Here is a 21,948-nt window from a genome sequence, read left to right on the forward strand (position 1 = left end):
CAGGCTGTTTTTCATCAGGTTGTAGTGTCAGAAAGGGTTCAAAACAGTCCAAGGTTTACAGCACTGGAGACAAAACCTATATTCCCATTAAAAACCATGCCGGATGCAAATGAAGTATCACATGGAGATGCTGACGTTCAAAACAGAAAACTGAGAAAACATAAGCACAGAGAGACCAGAAAACACATTAAGACTTCTCATTGGTGTATAATTTGAGTAATTATACAGTCAGCCTTTCTGTAAAATAATAAAGGCCTAAATACTCAGGCCAACCTAAACAACAACAATACAAAATTTTCTAAAACAGCTTCTTGTAGAAAGAATGACAGTAGTTGAAAGTAAATAAATAAATAAATAAATATTTTTAAAGGTCTGATATTGCTTTGAGACAGTGTCCATCAGATTCCACTAGATGTCAGTGTCACAGAACCAGTTCGTGGCAGACTTAATGGCATCAAGTCCACTTGGTTTATTTATTTATCATTGTTACCTCGTCTGTGAAACACAGCCCACATCAACTGTACCAGCCACCCAGGATTTATGGCAGTGAACTGAACCCAAAATAACAGTCTCATCTCATTTCTTTTCCCCCTCTTGCTTGCCTGATTTGAATAGAGGACGTGAAATCAGGCTCACAATGCCAAGAATGTGGTGAGATAAGGTCTGAATCACTGCAGCTCCTCAGGCTTTCCTAAAGTAGTGACACAGAGCTCACTCCAACCCCAGCACTCTCTGTTTGTCAGGTACTGAACACCTTGAAGATAAAGCTTTTTATGTGAAATACAGTGTCGCTGATCCACGTGGAAAATTATAAGGCACATACAATTTTTTTGTTGTTTTCTTTTTTTTTTTTTTTTAAAAACACACATTCTGAAGCGTTACAATCATGCTACTCTGGGTGGCCCAGCCAAGGACAGAGGGGATGAAAGTCCACAAAATGCAGGAAAATACAGGGGAAAAAAAAAAAAAAACCACAGAAAAAAATACAGAAACCAAAGAATAAAGCAGAACACATTGATACAATGTACACAACAGCAATGATCAACTCTTCTCATTTCTTTGGCCAACAAGCAGTGACAATTGCAAAGCATTCTTTGTTTTGCACTGGAAATACCTGACTTTATTTGGATACACAGATGTTTGCCACAATACCTGAAATAAGTAAATAAAAAAAACCCAAACAGGCTTGTTCTAGTTTATGTTTTTAACAAAACAAAGCTGCCAAGTAATTGTTGCTGGGAAATCATGAGAGAAATAATAACAGAGGGCTATAAAAATGATAAGCTAGAATGACAGCTGAGAAGAGGTTTGTAGTTAAGGAACATATGAAACCAAATGGCAACGGTTCTAGGTATTTATTCCAATATCTTAGAAAATAAAAATAAAAAATATTCTTCATTGCATCACCATTTAAAGATAGAAAAACAAATCTTTAACTTAAGCCAAAAGAAGATGATAATTGTTTCCTCGTTTTTTGGGTTTTTTTTTTGTTTGGTTGGGTTTTTTTTCCATTCTCAGCCTTGTTTATTCACAGTACAAACAGAGCCCGCTGGTACAGATTTCGAAGTCACAGATGCACAAAGTCGGACAAGGAGTGCTGCTCCCTCCTCCACTCTGCGCAGCTGCTCTGCCCCAGAGAAACCCCAGCTCCAAATAAAAATCAAATCCCCAAGCCCTCACTTTTCAGTGCCCCGTGAAATTGCAGAGCAGCAGCAGCACTGAAGCTCGAGGCGTGCATTCCCCGAGCAAAGAACATTCCACACATTTCAGAATTCCACCTTAAGGCAAAAAAAAACCCCAAAAAACCAAAAACAAAACAAAAAAACCCCCAAACCCCCTAAAAAACCAAAACCAAAACAAAAAACAAACAAACAAACCAAACCAAAATAACTCCAAAACAAAACAACAAAAAAACTAAGGTAATGGAGTTTTCTACCTGTCCCCTTCAAAGTTTCCTGCTTTTCCAGATTTCAAGCGTGACCCTTGAAATTCAGCAAATGAACAGAACATTCGGCATAAGGAATGCTTTAACAAAAAAAAAAAAAAAAAAAAGAATAAACAGGAAAGGCTTTTCCCAACAATAAATCAATAATTTCCCCTTAGTTCTATCTACATTTTGTTAAAACAAATTGCAACTTTTTTTGGCAACTTATTTTTTTTTCTTTTTTAATAAAAATCCAGACAGTGTTCTCTGTTTGCAATCAGAAACACACCCTTAGTGCAATATTATATTTATTTCTTACAGTAATTTTGGTTGCCATACAAGAGTATTAAGGATTGGGGAAAAGTGCAAGTTACAGGAGCTTGATTTTGTTTTTTTAATCAGTTGAAATAAGAGGAATTAAAGCACAAAAATTACAGCAACATAGATAACGTGAACACAAGTTGTTACACAAACTATAGCGAGAAACATATTAGTATCTAGAAAAGAAAAGAAAAAATGTAATGGAAAAATTATCAATATTTGTGGCTCATACACATAATCATCACCAGATCAACTGGGTAATGCTTTCTAAGAACTGAGAGGAAAAGAAAAAAAATCACTATTTTTTTATTAACTTAAGTACCACAAATAATTAACTTCTTTGTGATATGTAAATTCTGTAAATCAACAGTCACATCTAGTCATTTTATAATATATGAATTAAACTTAAAATGTTCTCAGACACCTAGGGCAAGGAGTCTGTGCAGTTATACACAATTTACATCTTGTAAGATTTTGGTATTGTATACACAAATATTACAGAAACTAGGCATGTAAATGCAATTTATTTAAATTACAGTATATAAACAAAAGTTGATCCTAAAACCCAGAATATCATAGATATCTAATGACTTTGTTTTTCACTATCAGAGTAGCATGAAAGAAATGGGTCTTCTCTCCTCCCCCCTGCTGAAAATACTCGGAGGCCACGGCGTTATCTGTTACTATTGCTTTCTTTTTTTTGTTTCAAACCACCCCTCAGAGCTGGAGACTGAACTCGACTTGGCAGAGGTGCATTCTGCTGGTCCAAGTAGGTCCCCTCAGGTCTCCTTACCTTTTGGCTTCATAGGACACAAGGTGAAAAATAAAACTATTCCCTTACACCTCCTTCGTCTGCCCGTTGTGTACCTGCTCTTGGAGTACCTGAAGAGATGCAGAGCAGGAGCCACACCTGTGTGAGGAAGGGACGCTCCCACCTGGGAGCTACTGGGTGTGCCAGCGCTTGTTCAGGGCAAGTTCAACCAACGGGAAGGTTGTGATCCAAAAAAAGCAGCTTTAAAAGTCAACGTCTATGTTTTTTAATTTTACTACTGTATTTATTTCCTAACGTGTTTCTGGCACATGTTATAGAGGTAATAGCAACTGTACCCAAAGAAACAAACAAAAAAAAAATTAAAAAAAAGAGAGAGCATGGCATCAGTGGTTTATTTACTGAATTCTGTCGTATCACCAAATGGAAGACAAAAGATGGCTAAATTACCTTTGTTTTTTTATTTTTTTCACTTCTTGAAGTGTGTGATGGCCTCAAGTTGCCTGCATCAACCTATCTGAGTGGAACTGCCATTTTCTACACCTCCCATGGAAAAACTCAGCACTCCTCGACAGCAAAACGCCTCAGTGCTTCGTTTTTATGACAAGGTTCCTTGGAACTCCCCAAATACAAACAGAGCACAGTAACAGATGTTAAGTCAAAAGATTTGCTGTTCCAAAAAGGGGGCAGGAGGCTTAAATAAGTTGATTTTTATGAGTTTCCAATGCGTTGGTAACTGTAACCACTTTTGAAGAAATACTCATCCTCCTCTGTAGAAGTTCTAGCAAAGATAGAAAATATAACACAGCTCTGCTGGTTCAGATGCATCCAAATGAGGTTGATTTTAAAAAGGTCAAGACTTTATAATTATTCCACAGAAATAGTAGTAAACCACAAAAAGTTTTTTTTTTCTTTTTTTTTTGTTTGTCTGTTTTTAACTTCCTAGCACTGAAGTGGCACAAAGGCTGCCCAGTAGACCAGCCACTTATTTTCTTAAAATATTGTGCTTATAAACTATCTGTACAACTATTTAAACTTGCAGTAAAGAAAGATATTTAAAATGCTAAACTTTATGTACTCATACTAGGGCTGTTGCAGACCTAATTAGACACTTGTTTGTGAGCAAAAAATAATCACAATAATAAAAAACTTAGAGATAGGCTGGACCATATCAAGGACCATATCAAGGAAAGAAAGTTCAGGTACCTTGCAAAATGTAAGGGAACCTGAAAGTTTGGTAGGGAGGCAGTTTAGCCATCCACATCCAATTTACCCACCTTGAACATCTTGAATATTCTGCCCAGAAAGTCCTACAAAACTCACAGATATTCAGAGGTGTTAATTACAAGGGGGAGTTCAAACATGCAGAGAGAGACTTGTTAACTTGAAAGTCAAAAAAAAAAAAATTTTTTTTTTTAAACAAAGCTGTGTGAACCAGCCATGGGTGTTTCTCCCCTGCTGACGGAAGTCTGCCAGAAAGTTCTCTCTGCCCCACTCCCAGCCCTGGATTCTGGCAGGATGCTCCCACCTCTTGTGCCAAGGAATGGGCTGGGGGCCAGTGCCCGGCCCTCTGTCCTTGTCCAGAGCCAGTTCCTGCCAGCAGTGATAAAATGAGAGCCCTCCCCAGCCGTCCTGGCTCTCAGAACGCACGCACCCCGAGACACTCAACAGCTCTTTCCATCTTGGCATCACCTCTCTGCCTCCTCTCAAGGATCTGAAGCATTTCCATCCTAACAGGCTGAAATGCCTCTCTCACTTCAGATCCTGGCACACTTCCCACTGACTTCAATGGGAACATTCATTTCTCTTCTCCTTCATTCTCAGCCTGGTGTTCAAAGTACCCAGGCACTTACCACTCACTGAATTAAGCAGCACCTCGCAGGGCTCAGCCTCTCTCAGTGTCTCACTGTCAAGTCTCAAAGCTCTGCCTGCACACCAAAGTTTGTCCTGGCTCGTGGAGCTCCTATTTTGACTCAGCAGCAGCTGAGCTGGTTGAGAACTGGGGGGTCTCAGGTTCAAACAATCTTCACTTTGCTGTACCTCTAAGCGTGGTCCCTCCTCAGCCTTTACTCAACATCTGCACCATCCTACAGGCCATGTCAATGGAGCATGCACTGAACTTGTTCTGCCACCTTGGAAGAGTGCTAAATATCACTGCAGAAATAAAGAAATACCAGGTAAAACAGAGCAAGGTTACCATTGGACTGACCCCAGCAGGACAACCAGCTTCACTGCCCACAGATCAGGGAGTTATGTCAGTAAAAAAAGAGTAATATAAACTCCTATGCCCACCTCATATCCCTGCTACTGATAAAACTGGGTTTGAGTGGTAATGGAGCAACCTGTCATCTCAAAATGAACCAAGGGCTGGGGAAGGAAGCCTGCTTGGAGACTTGAATGTCAAGAAGAGAATAAAATAAAATGCAATTTTTTTTTTTTCCGTCAATAAAAGGAACCCTGAAATGTTTGCAATTTTAAAAGAAAATCCTCACGCAACGGTCCTGGCCAAGGGCAGCATCAAGAGTTTTAAAGTTAACAATTGTCTCTCTCTCACATCTCCCCACAGCTTTGAAATAAAATGGCCCCACTTCTTTAGCATCTTTAGGTTTGTGTTTGGGCATGCAGCAGACAGTCTGCATCACCTGAGTACCAGGAATTCATCTGTTTTCCCCCTCCCCCCCCAATTTTGCTGGCACTCACAGACAGACAAGGCATTTGGGGTATGTCAGTACCAGCCCATCTCTAGTTATCAACAGAAGTTTTTGAGGCAAAATAGCTATTCTTATCTGTCCAGCAGCTGCTTCAAAGCTCTTTCTATGTTCATTCTGTGCCCAACTCTAGTCACTCCAAGGTCTATCAGATCTTCCTTCTGTAGATTTGGTAAATGTGTGCCATCTATTTCATTGTCCATAAATGTTTCTTTATGTTCACCTAAGTTTAGACTTTCCAACCAATCTGCCACATCTGGTTTAGTCCACAGGTGGACAGGCTTAGTTGTAAAAGGCTTATTTGAGATTGGCTGTTGTAATATTGAGGGAGAAGGAGACCTGCTGCGCCCTGTGGTCAAGCCAAATAAGTCCCCAGAAGGGGGCTGGCTGGGTAGGCTAAATACATCAGACAGAGTTGGAGAAGGAGATGAGGCTGAAGCAGAAGCAGTCAGAGGAGCAGGCAGGATGTCTTTATTAATCTCAGTTGGTGAAACCACAGGGCTGGGAGCATGCCTTGCTCCTGAGGTCCTGCTGTCATAGTCTGGGGACCTGCTCTGCAGTGTGATCGGCTGGCTGGCTCCAGGTCGGACAGTGAAAGTGATTGTTGTACTTCGTGTACCTGAGACAGTACTCATGACTTCCGTGCTCCTGCAAGTGCAAACAGACAAGCACAGTTAGAGCTGCTGGCCACCAGCACGGCCCCATCAGCACGTGGTAATTACAGCACGGGAATGATTGGGTAGTTTCACATTGTAACTAAAAGTACAAAAATTGTATCATTGACTCTTTCCCAGAAAACCAGCACCAATGGTAAGCCATAGTTAAAGACAAAACATTTTCTTATGAGCAGTCCAGGAAAAAACACCTTCCAGAGCACATTCTCTCCCTGTTCCCAAATTTACTCCTGGTTAAATGAGAAGTGCTGAGTGGAACAAGCACATGAGCACTTTATACTCTCAACAAAGCTCGACCAGGAGTAGACCTTCCCTTTGCCACGTGGAGGGTTGGAATCCTTCAGTTATGGCTTTACACATAACATAGCTAAAAATAGTAGCTGTAGAAAGTTTCTGGAGCACTGGATTTTGGATCTTTGGGCTTCACTCAGTGAATTTTGCAGAGTGTTTGTAGTACTGTTTGTTTACAGAACAGGCTGCTCTTATTTCCCTTTCTATCCATGCTCTAAACATAAAACAGTCCTTCTAAGGTGCCTAAAACATCTCAGTATCTATTTCCTTCCACAGAGAAATAATACTCTGGCAGTTTCACCACAAAATTAAGGAGACAAAATTCTTTTTCCTGTACATGACCGGAGGTGATGTAGCTGGGATCAAGTTCTGCCTGAAGAAAATGAGTTTCTGATTACAAATGAAGCAGGCATGAACCTCGCTGAGAGGCTCGCTCTGATGCCCAGCCTGACAGGGTGGGTGAAGGAACACGACCCCCTGCTTCTGCCTGCTGGCTACAGAAACAAATTTAGGTTTGGGTCTGTTCATGTCATCAAAGGCTTGACCCCACAGCCCTCACTCCCATGGGAAGAGCCTGCCAGTCAATGTGCACCTCAGGATGCTCCAGAGCCCTTGGATGCCTGGAGCTCCAGTGTTCTTCACTTCAGAAATAACCTGCCAGCTGGGAAAACCTTCAGACAACTAATTTAAAGCACTTGCAGAGCAAAGGAAGGGTTTATTTATCCTGGAAGCAATGCCATGGAGTCCAGAGGATGGTGTGGCTGATGCTGTACTGAGATTTCCAGCGCAGACCCTGACAGAGGCCCTCTGTTTCCGAGTTCTGTTTTTGAGTGCCACACTGTCCCCAGGCCTGTCCTGTCCTGCCTGGGCAGAACTGAGGATGGCTTGGGTGCATGATGTCAGATGGAAATGCTTCCATTAATCCAGCACAGCAGTAATTCTGCACTGCTGTGCAGAAAAGAACTCAAGGAGATAAAGGAAAAGAAGGGTAATGGAACATGGGGCAGTGCTAACAAACAGGTTATTCATCCCTTTCTCTCCCACTGCAGTCCTGAGCTGGAGACAATAATTCCCTGGCTGGCTGCTGACTGTGGAGAGCCCTGAGAATGTTCCCTGAATCACCCCTGGGGCTTTGGCACTTCACAGCAACCCAGAGCCCAGGGAGATGTAGCTCTGCCACACCGACATCTCGGCAGGTCCCATTCAAATAAAGCTCCCTGTCACGAGAGGAAGCACCGAGAATCACTTTTGGGAGAACTCACATTTAATTCACACCAACATTCCCACTGTTTTCCCATAGGCTGCTCCATGGATTTCAACGGGAACAGGGGGATCTCTTTGGAAGATTGGTACTTCACTTAAAACCCAGTAGGAACAATGCTTCCAGCACTTACGGCTTTGTAATTTAACACAGAAAGGAAACGCTTGGCAAGGTTCTGTGTGTTTCCTGTGATGTTTTTGGCACCTAATGGCTCTCATCATCTTCCAAGGCTGGAGCTAAGCGCACTTACAAATAAAAACTCTGTGGCAAGAGACTATTAAATTCTACTAACCAAGAGGAGCAAGTTATTTCCACCTCCTTTACCTCAGCACTCTCTCACACTCATTATTAAGGCATGATATAATTTAAAACCAACAAAAAGCCTGCTTTGAAAAAGGTTGGGGTAGTGCTATCCTAGTCATGGCAAGAATGAGCTGTGTATAAATAGGGAAATGAATCTTTGATCTTTACCCACAATCACCCTTCTACTTAACTTTCCTGTCTTGCAAATACTAGAAATTAGGGTTTTGTATTTACACCCATTGTGGCAAGATCAAATGGATGATGAAAATACACCTCTTTTTATTCCAGGTGATGAGAGATAATTTCTACTGCTTGACTGACAGCTCTGGGCTCAGTGCTTTGCAACTCACTTTTGCTGCTTCTCCTCCTGGCTGCTCCTCTTAAAGACTCCCTGCCCAGCCTTGTTCAGGAAATTACTGTCACTCTTCCTTTAAATAAAGGATGTTAAGACAGAAGAAACAACTCCTCCAAAAGTAAACTCTGTGCTCTCATTTGAAGTATTCCTTGGCTGGTGTTCCCTAACTTTCTCAGCCCCATGGGCAGGAATACCCATGGTGAGCAAAGCATCCCAGGCATCCTGGTCCTTTGCTCCCTGTCACCTGGATCAAAACATTGGCTTCACATGGCTGCATGCAGCGGCAGGAGAACTGAGAGGATCTTGCTTTTTCCAAGCCAGAGGTTCAGGGCTGATGATTATTAAAACAAAACTCTGAGACAGTGATAAGATTTATTTAGCTGGTTGCAGAGGTTTCAACACCAACTCAGTTCATAGCCGTGTGAGTGCTCAGCTCTCATGGCATGAGCACAGCTTGGTGAAGCTCAGGGAAGCCTGCTGAAGCACTGCCAGGCATTTAGTTCCATGCCTTTCCCTCCAAGATTGTTTTTCCGTGTTCTTTTCTCCCTTTTCCACCTGCCATATCAGCTCCATTCTTTTGTGCTGCATTGTAATTGCAATCCAAGGGAAAAAAACCCCTAAGGATATTTATGTTTACTTCTATGCATCCTAAATTATAATTTATGACATCTCCCACACAATCTGGGGTGCAGACACAGCCTTGAAACCATCATCTGTCTTGCATTTTATGGTTGGTTGGTACCCTGGTCAATAAGGAGCGAGTACATTCCAGCTGGAGAGCAGGCACCCTTTGTTGTGTTATGGGGTTTCCAGATTTTTAATCAGAGCAATTTCTTATGCCTTATTTGATCATCTGTTATCCTAGATATGTTAAATCCATATTAAACCTGCCACACCCCAAACTTCATTTTAAAAAGGTGAAAAAAGTCAGATAATTATTTTAAATAAAATTTGCTCTATTAGAATCAGCATATGGTGGTAATTTGTAAACATTTGCTGCTGTGAGCCTGCACTGATTGCAATGCCCATTATGTTGCTTCATATTAAAATCAAAAAATATAAAACCTATATGTCACAACCACATGGCCTCCAAGTATAAAAGCCATCAGCACAGCTTGTAGGCAAAAAATTATTTTAACTTTTAAATTATATTTGCAAGATTCAAATTTACTGTTAACTTAATATCAGCGGCAAATCAGTGCAGCAGCTCCCATGGAAAAATAAATAACCCACATTATTCTCAGCTCCTGGGAGCTGTTTTACCCCAGAAATTTCTAGAAGACTTGCTGGTTCTGACACAACTTTTCCATTGTATTAAAGGAAAACACCTTAAAAATCAAGAGGAGTAATAAGTGAAGTGCCTGTATAGGGGTACTGAGTGAAATCAAATTCTTACAGATCTTGGAGGCCCCACAAACCCCAAACTTTGCCTTCACCTCTTAATTTCTTTATTTCGTTGTCAGAGGCAAATAGCATGGCAGGAAAGTAAGCCAAGAGTTGTCTGTTTTGGGGGCAGGTGAAGAACAAGGGCTGACGTGATGACTGGCAGGATGCAGAGCTCCCCACATGGGCGTGGTTATTTTGGGGAGAAGAATTGAGAGCTGCTCTGTGTCTGCTGCCAGTGAGGAACAGTCAGGCAGGTCTGTGGGAGTCTGTCTGTGCAGGAGCAGAGTTTCCATGTGAAATGTCTGGAAAGCAGCAGGAAGGGGATGCTGCTGGGCCAGGAGGCAGCACCAGCCCTTTCTACTTGGATAACTGCAAGGGGAAGGGAAGCTGGAAGGAGAACGGGGGGAATTCCACAGCTTTCAAGGACAAGATGACCACACAGGCTGGTTTGTCTTTACTTTTAGCCTCACATAGGTGTGTAAAACTGTATTAATCATCCCTCCCCACCCCTCCACGTCCCAAAATCTGGCCATATCTGAAAAGTTCTGCCCCTTGTTTAGGTGCTCAGACACATTCAGGAATCTGGTCTTAAGTGCTCATGTTACCAACACATTTTCTGAGTACTCCTCTGATGAATGTGGCTTTTATTTCACCTTGAGATGTCATCCTAGGTCCCATTTTAGGATGGCTACCATTTCTGGATTAGGATGATCTAATCCACACTGCACTGTGAGAAACACAGTCACCACCAAAGTCACTAGAATGCAATAACAATGGGTGAGCATTAAAAAGCAGCAGAATGTACAACATAGAGTAGTCCATGCTTTATGGTTGGCACTTACTTCATGGCACTTCAGCATGGCCCTCCTCTGACAACAGCAGTCATGACAGCAAATAAAAATGACAAAATGGAATGACTGAAACACTGCAGAAATCACTGACAAAGCAAGCAGTCCTGTGAAATTGGCTGGTAAACAGTTAACAATGTGAAATGAGTCTAATGAGAGCAGCAAGTGAAAAATCAAGGCACTTATTTTATCCTCTGACAAACCCAGACATCCTTTACCATAAACCAAACATAGGATCACTCCCTATAAAGGACTCACTACTAAGTTCTGTTCTGCCTTACCTGCTTGTGGAAAAATAAAAGGAACTTCTCCAAATACTCATGAAAAAAACCTAATTAATTGATGGCCAAAATCACTGTTCTGTTTCACTTTTAAAACTTGTTATTCCAGCACAATGCAGGTTATTCTTCCTAGAGGATTCAATTCCATAGCATCCTCCATAACTCCCACATTTATCATAAGTATTTCCCACCACCAGCAGTGATGCCAATGTGTCCCAGAGGTCACGGGATTGTGCAAACACAGCTGGACAAACACAGAAAAACTGGAAGTGTTTCTCCCTCTGGCCAAGCCATGGATCATTTTGATGTGGTGCTGGTGGGGAGCAGAAGGAGCTGCTGTTCACTATCCTTATCAGTGCTCCAGAGGCCTGAGGGAGGGGGGATGCTGTGTTCCCTGGGGACTGAGCTGTCTCTCCCGGGTGGCCCCCGGGTTTATCCTGCCTCAGCCACACTGCTTTTAGCCCCTGGATCTCAGGGGTTGGCTCCTGATGGTCATGTTGCCGCAGGACTGCTGGGTCACAGACAGCGCAAACTCTCCTCCTCTCTCCCAGGGAAAGTCTTGCTTGGCTCTTCTCCCCATTCTTTCATCAGCTCCCTATAAAAGCCAGGGGTCTCTCAAGTGGATGTATAGCACTGCTGTATTTATTGTGGTTGACACGTCCTGTCCTCCTCGTCTGCAGGAGGACACGGATGAGCCAGATTAAAACCTCTGTCACCACAACTGATGGCCATAATTCCTCAAAGGAAATGGTGGCCAAAACTGGGAGTGGGATCTGGAGCTCTCTTCCTGAACCTTGTGATCAAACCCTTTAATGACACTTCAGTTAGTATAAAGTAAGCAAGGGCAACCTCTCACTTCCTCCTCTTTTCCTTTCTCCTGCTGGGCTCCTTTTTCCTGTCCCACAGGCTGGCCACTGCCACTGAGAATGGAGGAGCAGATGGTTTCAAGCCAAGCGTTTCCATGCTCTATTTAAAAATCTTAAAGCTCGGTGTCTCCATAAGAACCATGGGAAAACTATAAATATACCATGGAAAATGATTGCTAAACCAAGGTACAGAGAATAAAAGCAAGTTAGGGGTGATTTCAATGTAATAATTGAGAAATGCTGTTCAGGACCATAGAATGTCCTCTTCCTCATCCCCATCTATCAAAAAAGCACAAAGAAGGTGTTTTTATGGGTTACTGCAGCCAGTCATTACCCAACTATCTGTAGTTTAATTCACCCCTGTGCCACCCTAACAGGGCAATTGCCTTGAGTGAACCCCAGTTTTACATCTACTGGCTATGCAAAGAGAATTCCCAGTGGGATTTAGGATTCCAGTCTGGCCTATAATTTCATGTATGGCCCCATAAGCAGTTACATATTTTTAATTTCTTCAGGCTGCCTGTGCTGCGAGCACCGCCCAAGCAAGCCTATGAATGCTGTTCCTATTTATAACCCTTCCCAATCCCTCTCCTTGGCTGGTGGATAGGAACAGGCTCATTTATTATCACTGCTCTGTTCACAGACCTAATGAGTGGTTCTTTAATTTAGCAGAACCCCTGCTTTTTGTGAGCCAAAATTCCTTGGTCCCTTTCTAATCCTACCTCACAGGGAAGGGCTGCAAGATCAACAATTGGTTGTCCTAAGCTTTAGAGCATTAGGGGAAAAAATACCAAGGAACTCCAGGAATTTTACCTTTGAAATTTAAACATTAGCTTTTACACTTGAAATTTTCACAAGATGGCATTCCTTGGTCATAATATTTGACAGCTTTGAAAAAAAAAATTGTGTCAGTCATGCAGCTGGGCTAGAAAGGCTGTAATTTATTTAACTTTTAGAGAGATAAATCGGGAGTAAAAGCAGTGAAAGAAAACCACAGGGCCTCTGATTCCACAAGTGAACATCTCCAATTCCATCTCTATGCCTTGCCCTGGTTGAGATAAAAAGACTCTGCCTGCAGCACCTTTTCAAACACACTTCCAGCATCTGTAGATTGCTGGCTCTCTTCTGCTGTCTCCTGGATTATAATTTGCTAAAAAAAGAAATCCTTAGCAACCTTTCCTGGTGGTTTTAAGCAGCTTCAATCCAGCTCATAATTAAGAAGTAATCACATCAGTTTGGAAAACGGCAGGAAACAACACCCTCTTGTGTCCTGTTCCCACCGGGAATGATGTGGAGGTGTCATTTTCTCCCACAGTCAAATAACAGCCAAGAGTTTTGGTGCTCTTTGCCACTGCCAACTTATCCCATTTATGCCCTCATAGCTCTTTTGGCTCCAGTACATCCCAGGATCCTCTCTCCAGCTTGCAAAGATGAGTGTTTGTGTTTACTTTTCAGGGAAAAGTTGAGCCCCTGTATTCCATCATGAAGATGTAGTAATTTGCCAAAGCTGAGTCTGAAAAATTTAAAAACCTCAAGGACAGAAAAAAAAGCAACACAAATTTGTAACACTAAGTCAGCCCTTCTTCTAAAAGGTAACATATGGGGATACTTCTGCTTACATAACAGCTTGTTTTTCTCTAGTGAAGTGCTATACTTCTTCAAGTTTTCCCCACCCTTTATACCTTTAAAAATGTATTTTCACAGAAAAAGTATTTCTATTTACTTCTACTTTTCATTTTGCTCTCAGTAATGAGAGTACTTTTACATATTTACAGTGCACTGTAGTTGGTAGCCTTGGTTATTTTCTAATGAAATAGGGATGCTAAAGATCTCCCCTGTAACCTGGAAATACCTTTCAGCTTAAAAATAAAAGCTAATAAATAATGTTATACACATGAAGCTACAGACAACATGTTCATGGGGCTTAACAAGAAGCATGATCAACATCCAGCAAAAATAATGTGGGTTTTTTTCATGTATGAAGGCTTTTCCTGCAGACCCAACTCAATTTCTGCTCTGTTTAGTCAAGAGCCACTGAGAGAAATTCCAACATTTCTGTGTTTTATTACCACTTCTCAATTCTAAAAATTGAATTCCCTCACTGTCACCAGTTTGATGGCTTCCATCCTGCAGGAAATAATATCTAACTGCGTGATGCCAAGGCTGTGGATCACACTGTTTTCTGAATGAGCAATCTTTGCAATCAGCAGAGACACCCTTCCCTTAAAAACAAATTATCTTCATGCTTGCAAAATACACCATCTTTCCAAAGGCTGAGCTATTTATTAATCACCAGAATAATTCTAATAAAATTGACTTAGGTGGCACCTTTTTTTTTTTTAAACTAAGCCAGCATGGTGTTTTTGCAAGATGATATACCTCAGTCTCCTAATGAAACACACAAAATTAGCTTTCCCTTTTTAATAATTGTGGATTTCATTATATTATGTCCACATTCCATACAGATGTGGTTTAGTAATAAAATGTACAGTGCAAAGTGATTTTAATGAGGAATTCTCTGAAATACTTTGATTAAGTAGATTAGGAGAGGTCTCAGCATGAATCAAATGAGACCACACAGTGAATGCAAAGCAACCCTTGGCAAAAACACTTTTTACCTGTTTGAAGCCAAAATACCCCATGGGACTGAAGTAAAATTAAATTATCATCCCATTTTAAAAGGAAAGAATCTAAAGAGAAAAAAAATTAAAGAGATAAAAAAAAATTAAAGCAAAATCTAAGAAATTCACATCAAAACAACAGAAAGGTATGTGCAAACCTTGAAATTGAAGGCTGAGAAAGCTCCTGTCCTATCATGTAGGCAACACAAATGTTGACAGTGTAAGAAATTCGTGTTTGACACAGATTATTTGTTAAGAAAATACAGAGTACACTCTTCTTTTATCTATGTGATTTACAGGAGAAGTTAGCAAAGGGATGGCAAAAAAAAAAAAAAGAAAATCAAGCCTTTTTAGAAAATGATTTGGTTAATTACTTTTACCTTGTACTGAGACTCGCAGTTTTCGTTCCAGTCGGCGACTCCAATCCCTCCCCTGGCTTTGAGGATTTCTCTCTGTTCATTTGCTGGAGTATTGAGTTCAATTCACTAATGACATTAGCCTTGGGGCCTGAGAGAATTGGGCTTTTCACCTCCGGCATGTCCCCCCATAGCTTGGATGTCCTTTGGGGGACAGCTTTCGCCAGGTTGGGCGGGGCACTGATGGGAGGTGGCGGCGGAGCGGGAGGAGGGATCACAAAGCTGTCTACAGTTTCCTCGATCAGCGCATCCTTGTAAAGTGCATTGCTTTTGTTGATTATGGGCTTCATTTTTGGCTTAGGAGGTACTGGGGGTTTGTCCACCAGAAATGTTTGCCCATCTGCATAGACTGTACAAGTATCCACATTCTCCCCCCCTTCCGAGGATAAGGTAGAGATGCTGGACACTGTTGAGATAGTGCTGGTTGTCTCTAGGTGATGGTCACTGCTGCTCCGACTGTCCACCTCCTCGATCCCAGAGTCGGTGACGTTGTCGAAGCTGTCGGGGGGTGGCAGGAAGGCGGCAGGCAAACAGTTTGACAGACCCACTGGTTTTTTGCCGTCCAAGGAGTTTGCTGGCTGGCTGGGCGATGGGGTGCCGTTCTTCCTCTGTGCCATCAGGTCTGTCAGCGCTGAGCCGGGCGCCGCACGGTCATCGGGGATGTCAAAGCTGTTGGCAAACTCCAAGGGAGGGGGCAGCGGCTCGGTGAACAGGAACTCCTCGTCGATGTCCACTGAGGCCAGGGGCGGTGGAGGGATGCGGAAAGGCAGGATGACGGGGTCGTCCACAGAGCTGGCGGCAACGATGGTTTTGCAGGGAGAAGCCGGGGGCTCGGGCGCGGCAGAGACGCTCAGTTCGCTCTCCGCTTCCTCGCTGCCCTCCGGCCTCTCCGGCGGGGAGTTTTCAGGGTTCGGCTCCATCTCAGCTCCCTTTTCCTCCTCATCCTCTGGCATATCATCTGACTTTGCCGTATCCACCGTGTGCACCATCAACAAGCCAGCTGATTTTTGCTGTGAGGTATCCACGATGTTTATCAACATGTTCTTCTTCTCCTCAGCTTTCTTTTCTTTCCCTGCATCCATCTCGTACTTGTTCTCAGTCTCCTGCCGTTTCAACAGGCCGCGGGTATTTTGCCTGGTGACAGTGGCAGTAACAGGAAAAGTCGTTTCCATGTTGGGTCTCAGCTTGGTGTCGATGTAAAGCGGTTTGTTAAGGTCAGTTTTGACTGCGTCCCCTTTGCCTGGAACCTGCTGTGTCTGCTCTTTCATGGCTCTGTCCCTGGCAGAGAGCGCGAGGGCAAGTGGAGAGTTTGGATCCAACAGCTTCCCTGTGACCGGGTGGACGTAGCTATCCGAGCCGGGAGCGCTCGTGGGCTTGGCTGCCGCCATACTGTTGTCAGTGCCTTTCGTTTTGGATGGAGCATTCAATGTCCTTGAGTCACTCTGGTTGCTGGGCTCACTGCTGTTAAAAAGGTTTTCGGGCTCCCTGGGGGCGGGGATTGGAGATGGCGACATGAGCTGTCTGAAACCATCCTCACTGCTGAACATGGCCTCCTCAGTGAACTTGGACTGCCTCATCCGCGGTGTTGGTGGGGTCAATCCAACATCCTCGTCTCCCAGGTCTGTGGAGAGGAAGGCTGGGGAATTGCGCCTTGCCTCCAGCCTCTTTTCCCTGTCCCTCACGGCCCCTGCGATGGCTGCTGCGAACGGACTGCTGACTCCCAAGCTGTCATCAGGCCGGAGCTGTCCGGGCTGCTCCGAAGACTGAGGATCAATCTCCATGCTGCTCCCTTGGCTGCTTTTCCCGCTGCTGCTGGTGGATGGCTCTTTGACGATGATGGTTGGGATTGGAATAGAGCAGGTCTTTTCCGGACTGTCTTCCACATTGGATTGCTTCACCAGCATCCCCTTCCTCCTGGCTGGCTTGGCCGGCACGTAAACGGCTTTGCTGGCGATCCTCCCAACCTCAGAATAGGGGTTTTCAGGCATCTGGCCCCTCTTGCTCCTGAAATTGGCCTGAGCTGCGGCACTCCGGTTGTACAGGTCCTCTGAGTCCAGCGAGTATCGGTCCAGCTCCCGCCGGTAATAGATCCCTTTGTCCCTTATCATGGTACCCACGCTCTCGGGCCTAACCAAAGAGATTTTTGCACCTGAATTCTGGTTAAATGGAGGTTTGATCGTTCCGTAGCTCCGGGATGTCAGGGATTTGGGGGAGTTGTACAGAGAGGGGGAAGGTGGTGGTGGTGAGGGGGGTAAGGACTGTGGTGGTGGTGGGATATCTTCAGAGGTGTCAGGCATTGAAAGACTCCTGGTAAACTTCAGCATAGGAGGGGCCAGAAACTGCCGCTCTTCCTCCGTTATTCCTGAAAAATCAGAGAGTGCTTTTAAAACACTGCCATATCCACCAGGATCCCTCACGCTGCACTATTTCTCCATCCAACCCAAAATTCCAGGGTGCATTCCCACAGCATAAGGAGTATGCAAAATTCCAAAAGAGGCCTTTAGGTTGATTCCCACCATAATCATTCTTTCCTGTTGGACATCCCAGGTGCCAGGATTGAAAAGGATACTAAGGAATTTTAATTAAACTGATGTGTAGGCAAATGTTTGGGGTTTTTGTATCATCAAGGTGGCTGTAGAAAAGCATATTTTCTTTGAAAATTATTGAACAGGGAAGATATTCTGTGCAGAGGAGCCGCTTCGGCCTTATGCCAGCACTCTACAAATACACATAATAAAGCAACTCAGAAACCTAATGAAGTTTTAAGATGCCATGGAAATTTAGCAAAGGGACTATGAAGATCCTGTTGGGGGAAAAAAACCCATAATGTTGCATTTCAAAAGATGGCATTATATCATTACAAATATGGCTTCTAACATAAATAAATTAGGCAATACTGGGATAGTTTGGATGCTAATTTTACATCAGCATAATGTGTTTCTAAATTGATAAAAGTCACTGCTAAGATTACTAACAAGAACAAAGAAAGCCCAAATTTGGTCTGCTCTTTGTTTCTTTGTTGTAAAAACATCTATTGCCATCATGTGAAATGAAAAAAAAAGGTGAATTTTAGTCCATTTGATCAACACGATTTCTTTGTAAACTACACAGCAGTACAATGCTTTCACCTCAATAACAAGGAAAAAAAAAAGGACCATATTTTGCCCTAATGTTTTGCAAAAGGCTTGTACTGATCTCTCTTTTTTGTCCTTGTTAGAAGGAACATTCTAAAGAAAATAACAAAATTATAATTCCATACTTGCCAAATGTGGAAATCACATCACCTTACACACAAAATTCTTTTCTCATGAGCTTTGTATAAAGATTAAACAGCCATTCAGTGGGGTAAAGATGTCGGAGAAACACGCTTTAGGAAAGAACCAAAGTTACTGAAAGTATGCTATTAATGAACAAAACCATACAAGAGAGGCATTTTACCTATAGATTTTTGTCTTCTCATCGTACCCCGAGGTATACCCAGAAAAGGACCTTGAGGGCTCCCTGGGACAGTGGGCGTCATCACAGCAATACCCTGTCTCTCATACATGGACTACAAAAGAGCAAACAGAAACCCGAACAGCATTAAAGCATGGAAGTCTCTCCCATGTGGAAAAAATGCCTCATCCATTACCCCTTTCACTGAAAATTCTTATGGAAAATAATAAATCTGGGGTTATTTCTGGGGAGGAGGTGGAGAGAAAGGGAAGGCTAGGCTTTGTTTAGACACTCATGAAAGGACAGCTGCTGTAAGAGGAGTGAGTTGATATTATTTACAAGGTAACAGCTTAAGGTGGGTAATGGAAAATTATGTCCAAAAGGAAATAAAACCAGTTATTTTTTTTACCTGCAAAATTTGTAAGATTAAATTCTGCACTTGAGTGATGCAATTTCAGATTTCTGGTGTTTAATTTTTAATACGTGCTATAGTATTAATGTCAAGTCTTCCCTTACAAAGAATTGGGCATTATTTAATCAAGGAATTAGATACATTAGTAGGAATAGAACAGTGCTTTGTGGCTCCCACTCACATTCATATCTGTAGCTGAGGGAAAACATCTACTAGAAGGCCGCTGTTTTATAGTTGCCACTCTGGAGTCCACAGTTGCATTGTCTGCAATTCTTGATGGCTTGGAAACTGGCACTATTTCATCCACCTTATCTGTAATATAAAAGCATTCAGTAAAATAAATATCACTTGTCCAACGAAATGGAAAAGTTAAGTATTGCAAGGTCAAAGGAAGAGATTCACTTTTCAAAAAAATGCAAAGAAAAAGTTTTTTTGGCATTTTAACAAGGCAACGCTTGAGCATCATAAGTCGTGCAAGCCGAGCACTTTTTATTGCTGCTACATAACATGCATGCTTTAGTTTTAAGCCTGCATGCATTTAATGTTTACTTAGTGTGACTCGAAAAACAATCCTCTTCTTCAAACCTTCAAAATGTGAAGGGAGAATATCTATATAGAAATGGAAAGAAGACCTTTAGAAATAGTGAATCCGTAGAGCACTGTTTCAAATAGAGATAAGCAGACTGTACTTAGTCATCAGAATTTCAGTGATATTTTGGACAATAACAAGTACTCCAGAAGTGCTCTTTCACGCCTATGCTCTTTAAATAATAACATCCTGATTTGTTCACACTCTTGGATTTGTAGGCTAGCACTGCTAACTGCATCCTTTGTTTAAATGAAACTTTTTTATGCATTTCTGTTGGTTTGCGTTTTTAAAATTTCTTCTAATAACTGGACAGTTTGGGAATGCATTTAGTCATGGTCAGAAGCAGACCAAACATAGGCAAAGTCCAAATCTGAATGAGAACTTCAACATTTGGATTTGGGACACTGATCTACTGCATGATGTGATGGTAAAATACAGGGAAAAGTTTAATCAGGATATTCCAAAGCTGAGTGCTGGTGTTAGCTCTGTCTCCAACTTTGGTCACAAACAAGGTTCATCAGCATTAAATACAAAATGCTACTCCCTCACAAGGAAGACTTTGAAGTACAGTATAATCCACTAATTATTACCTGACAGCTCTTTTTTTTTTCCCTTCTACTGCTATGAAACCAAGGCACAGAGACATTAAATCACTAGCCCAAGACACCAGGAGAGTTTGAGTTTGAAATCTCTACTAGAATCCAAACTGGAATCACACCAACAGCTTTTCTTACTATTCGCTTGCCTGTATCATGTTAATTTAATGTATTTTCCTTTGAAGTTTCACCAAAACTAGGATTAGTTTCATAGCCTGTAGCATTTCTGTAAGTGGAACACCTCAGCCTGGCTCCTAGGCTTCCACACACGAGTCAGAGCAATGCTGCTTTTTAGCAATTAGCTCCATCTCCCAAATAATTGATTATTTGTTAAACAAGGATAGTTACTTCATTGGATACTGTAGACTTGAAAAATCCCCAGGTTTTTGGTGATGTAGAGCTGGTGTTACTACCCCAAGTATTGTATTTAGGGATTTAAATTTTACCTCTCGCTGGAGAGCAGCGCACTCAGACCCCTGGATATTGATATGGATGGGAATAAGGCAGGAGGAAAAGAGCTTTTGATCCTTCTAAACAGTAGATCTGGCTGATGCAAGGATGATATTTTAAACAGGAGAAGAAGAGAGGGAAGAACTTTTAGCCTTCAGGTTAGGAAGAAGGTTGTCCTAGAAGTGGATATTTCAGTGTCACAGAGGGTCAGGGAGCAGGCAGGAAAGGAAAGGAACACTGGTGAGAACTGTCTCACAAGAGTAGTGTTGCTGTTTCTTTTCAACTGAAGGTAGTATTCAAGTCTTTTCATTGGTCTGCCTTTTTTTTTTTTTTTTTTTTTTTTTTTGGTGGGGTTTAAATCATCCAGTGGAAGGAAAAAAGGAAAAAAAAATTCTTAAAATTGTCACACGTACTCAAAAATAAAAAACCAAGTTCACGTCACATTTCGTAAGGCGTTGTAATACAAACTTCTGAAAGAAAAATATGTGCACTTCTGCTCAGCAAAAGGCATCAGAAAGCAATGGTGTAACCATGAACATTAACCCTATATAGCAAAAATATGGCTGGACTGCAGGATGGTACTCAGGGGATCTATCACCAAGAGCTTCAACTGGGCAGAGATTTCCTCTTAAGGCTCTCCCACCCTTGTTCTCATCCCAGAAGCCAAACAATCTTTGGGATACAGAAAGAAGGAAGCCTTGGAAATTGAAGCACTCAAAATCTGCACATGAGAAATAAAAATGTACCATGTGAGAAGTGATGCCCTTTATTTTGAACAGACACATGTAGCCAGAACCCATTCAGACAACAAAAAGCTACAGGGAAAGAGTGATGAGGCCATGACAGACACTTGGAAAAGCATGAAAATTTTTGTTGGGGATGAAACATACACATCCTTCACCTGCACTGATTCTGCTAGACAATCCTAGAAGTCAGATCCTAATTTTGGATCTGACCAAAATATCAGTTGGTACCCATTCTTAAAACCATCTACCATTTCCATGAGGGGGGAAAAAACCCCTGATTTTGTGTGAGTTTATTGCAGGTTTCTTGTCTGTAAAGAGGTTTTCAGTCCTTCTCACGATATGGCTGCTCCCATTTGCCACATTTAACCAAAGCACTCAGAAATGGGAGAGGAGGGTGGGTTAGAATTCGAGCTGCTTTGCAAGGAGCTCTTTAGGGCTTCCTCGCATGGCACTTCCAAGGGCAGCACTGCACAGCTCTTTCTCTTGCTCTACTGCCTTTGGATCAGCAAGCAAAGCTCGAGTGGAGGTTGTAATTTTGGACTACTATAACAAAAAATGTGAGGCCACAGAAGCAGCCAGCACGTGGAGACTGATCCTAAATGGTGGCAGCTACATGGCGGGTCCTGTGGGAAATGTCAAAATCTGAACGCCTGGCCACAACAGCCCCACCCTGCTGGAGTGAAAGCACGGCGTGAA

General features: G+C 42.4%; 1 protein-coding gene across 10 annotated transcripts in view; it reads right to left on the reverse strand.

The window, feature by feature from the left end:
- Window positions 1–2,215: 2,215 nt before the first annotated feature.
- SHANK2 (SH3 and multiple ankyrin repeat domains 2) overlaps window positions 2,216–21,948 on the reverse strand; it is a 269,302-nt gene continuing 249,569 nt past the window's right edge. For 5 of the 10 annotated variants that reach the window (XM_072929511.1, XM_072929510.1, XM_072929516.1 and 2 more), the window contains 5 exons: window positions 19,421–19,480; window positions 19,053–19,183; window positions 18,463–18,574; window positions 14,989–17,386; window positions 2,216–6,370 (listed from right to left, as the gene is read on the reverse strand). In XM_072929511.1, the coding sequence (XP_072785612.1) occupies window positions 5,797–6,370; window positions 14,989–17,386; window positions 18,463–18,574; window positions 19,053–19,183; window positions 19,421–19,480 (3,275 nt within the window). In that variant the 3' untranslated portion in view covers window positions 2,216–5,796. The remainder of the gene's footprint in view (window positions 6,371–14,988; window positions 17,387–18,462; window positions 18,575–19,052; window positions 19,184–19,420; window positions 19,481–21,948) is intronic. The other 5 variants (XM_072929512.1, XM_072929513.1, XM_072929517.1 and 2 more) reach the window with 1 other exon arrangement.

The sequence above is a fragment of the Taeniopygia guttata genome, chromosome 5 (genome assembly GCF_048771995.1).
Source record: "Taeniopygia guttata chromosome 5, bTaeGut7.mat, whole genome shotgun sequence".
Taxonomy (NCBI): Eukaryota; Metazoa; Chordata; class Aves; order Passeriformes; family Estrildidae; genus Taeniopygia; species Taeniopygia guttata.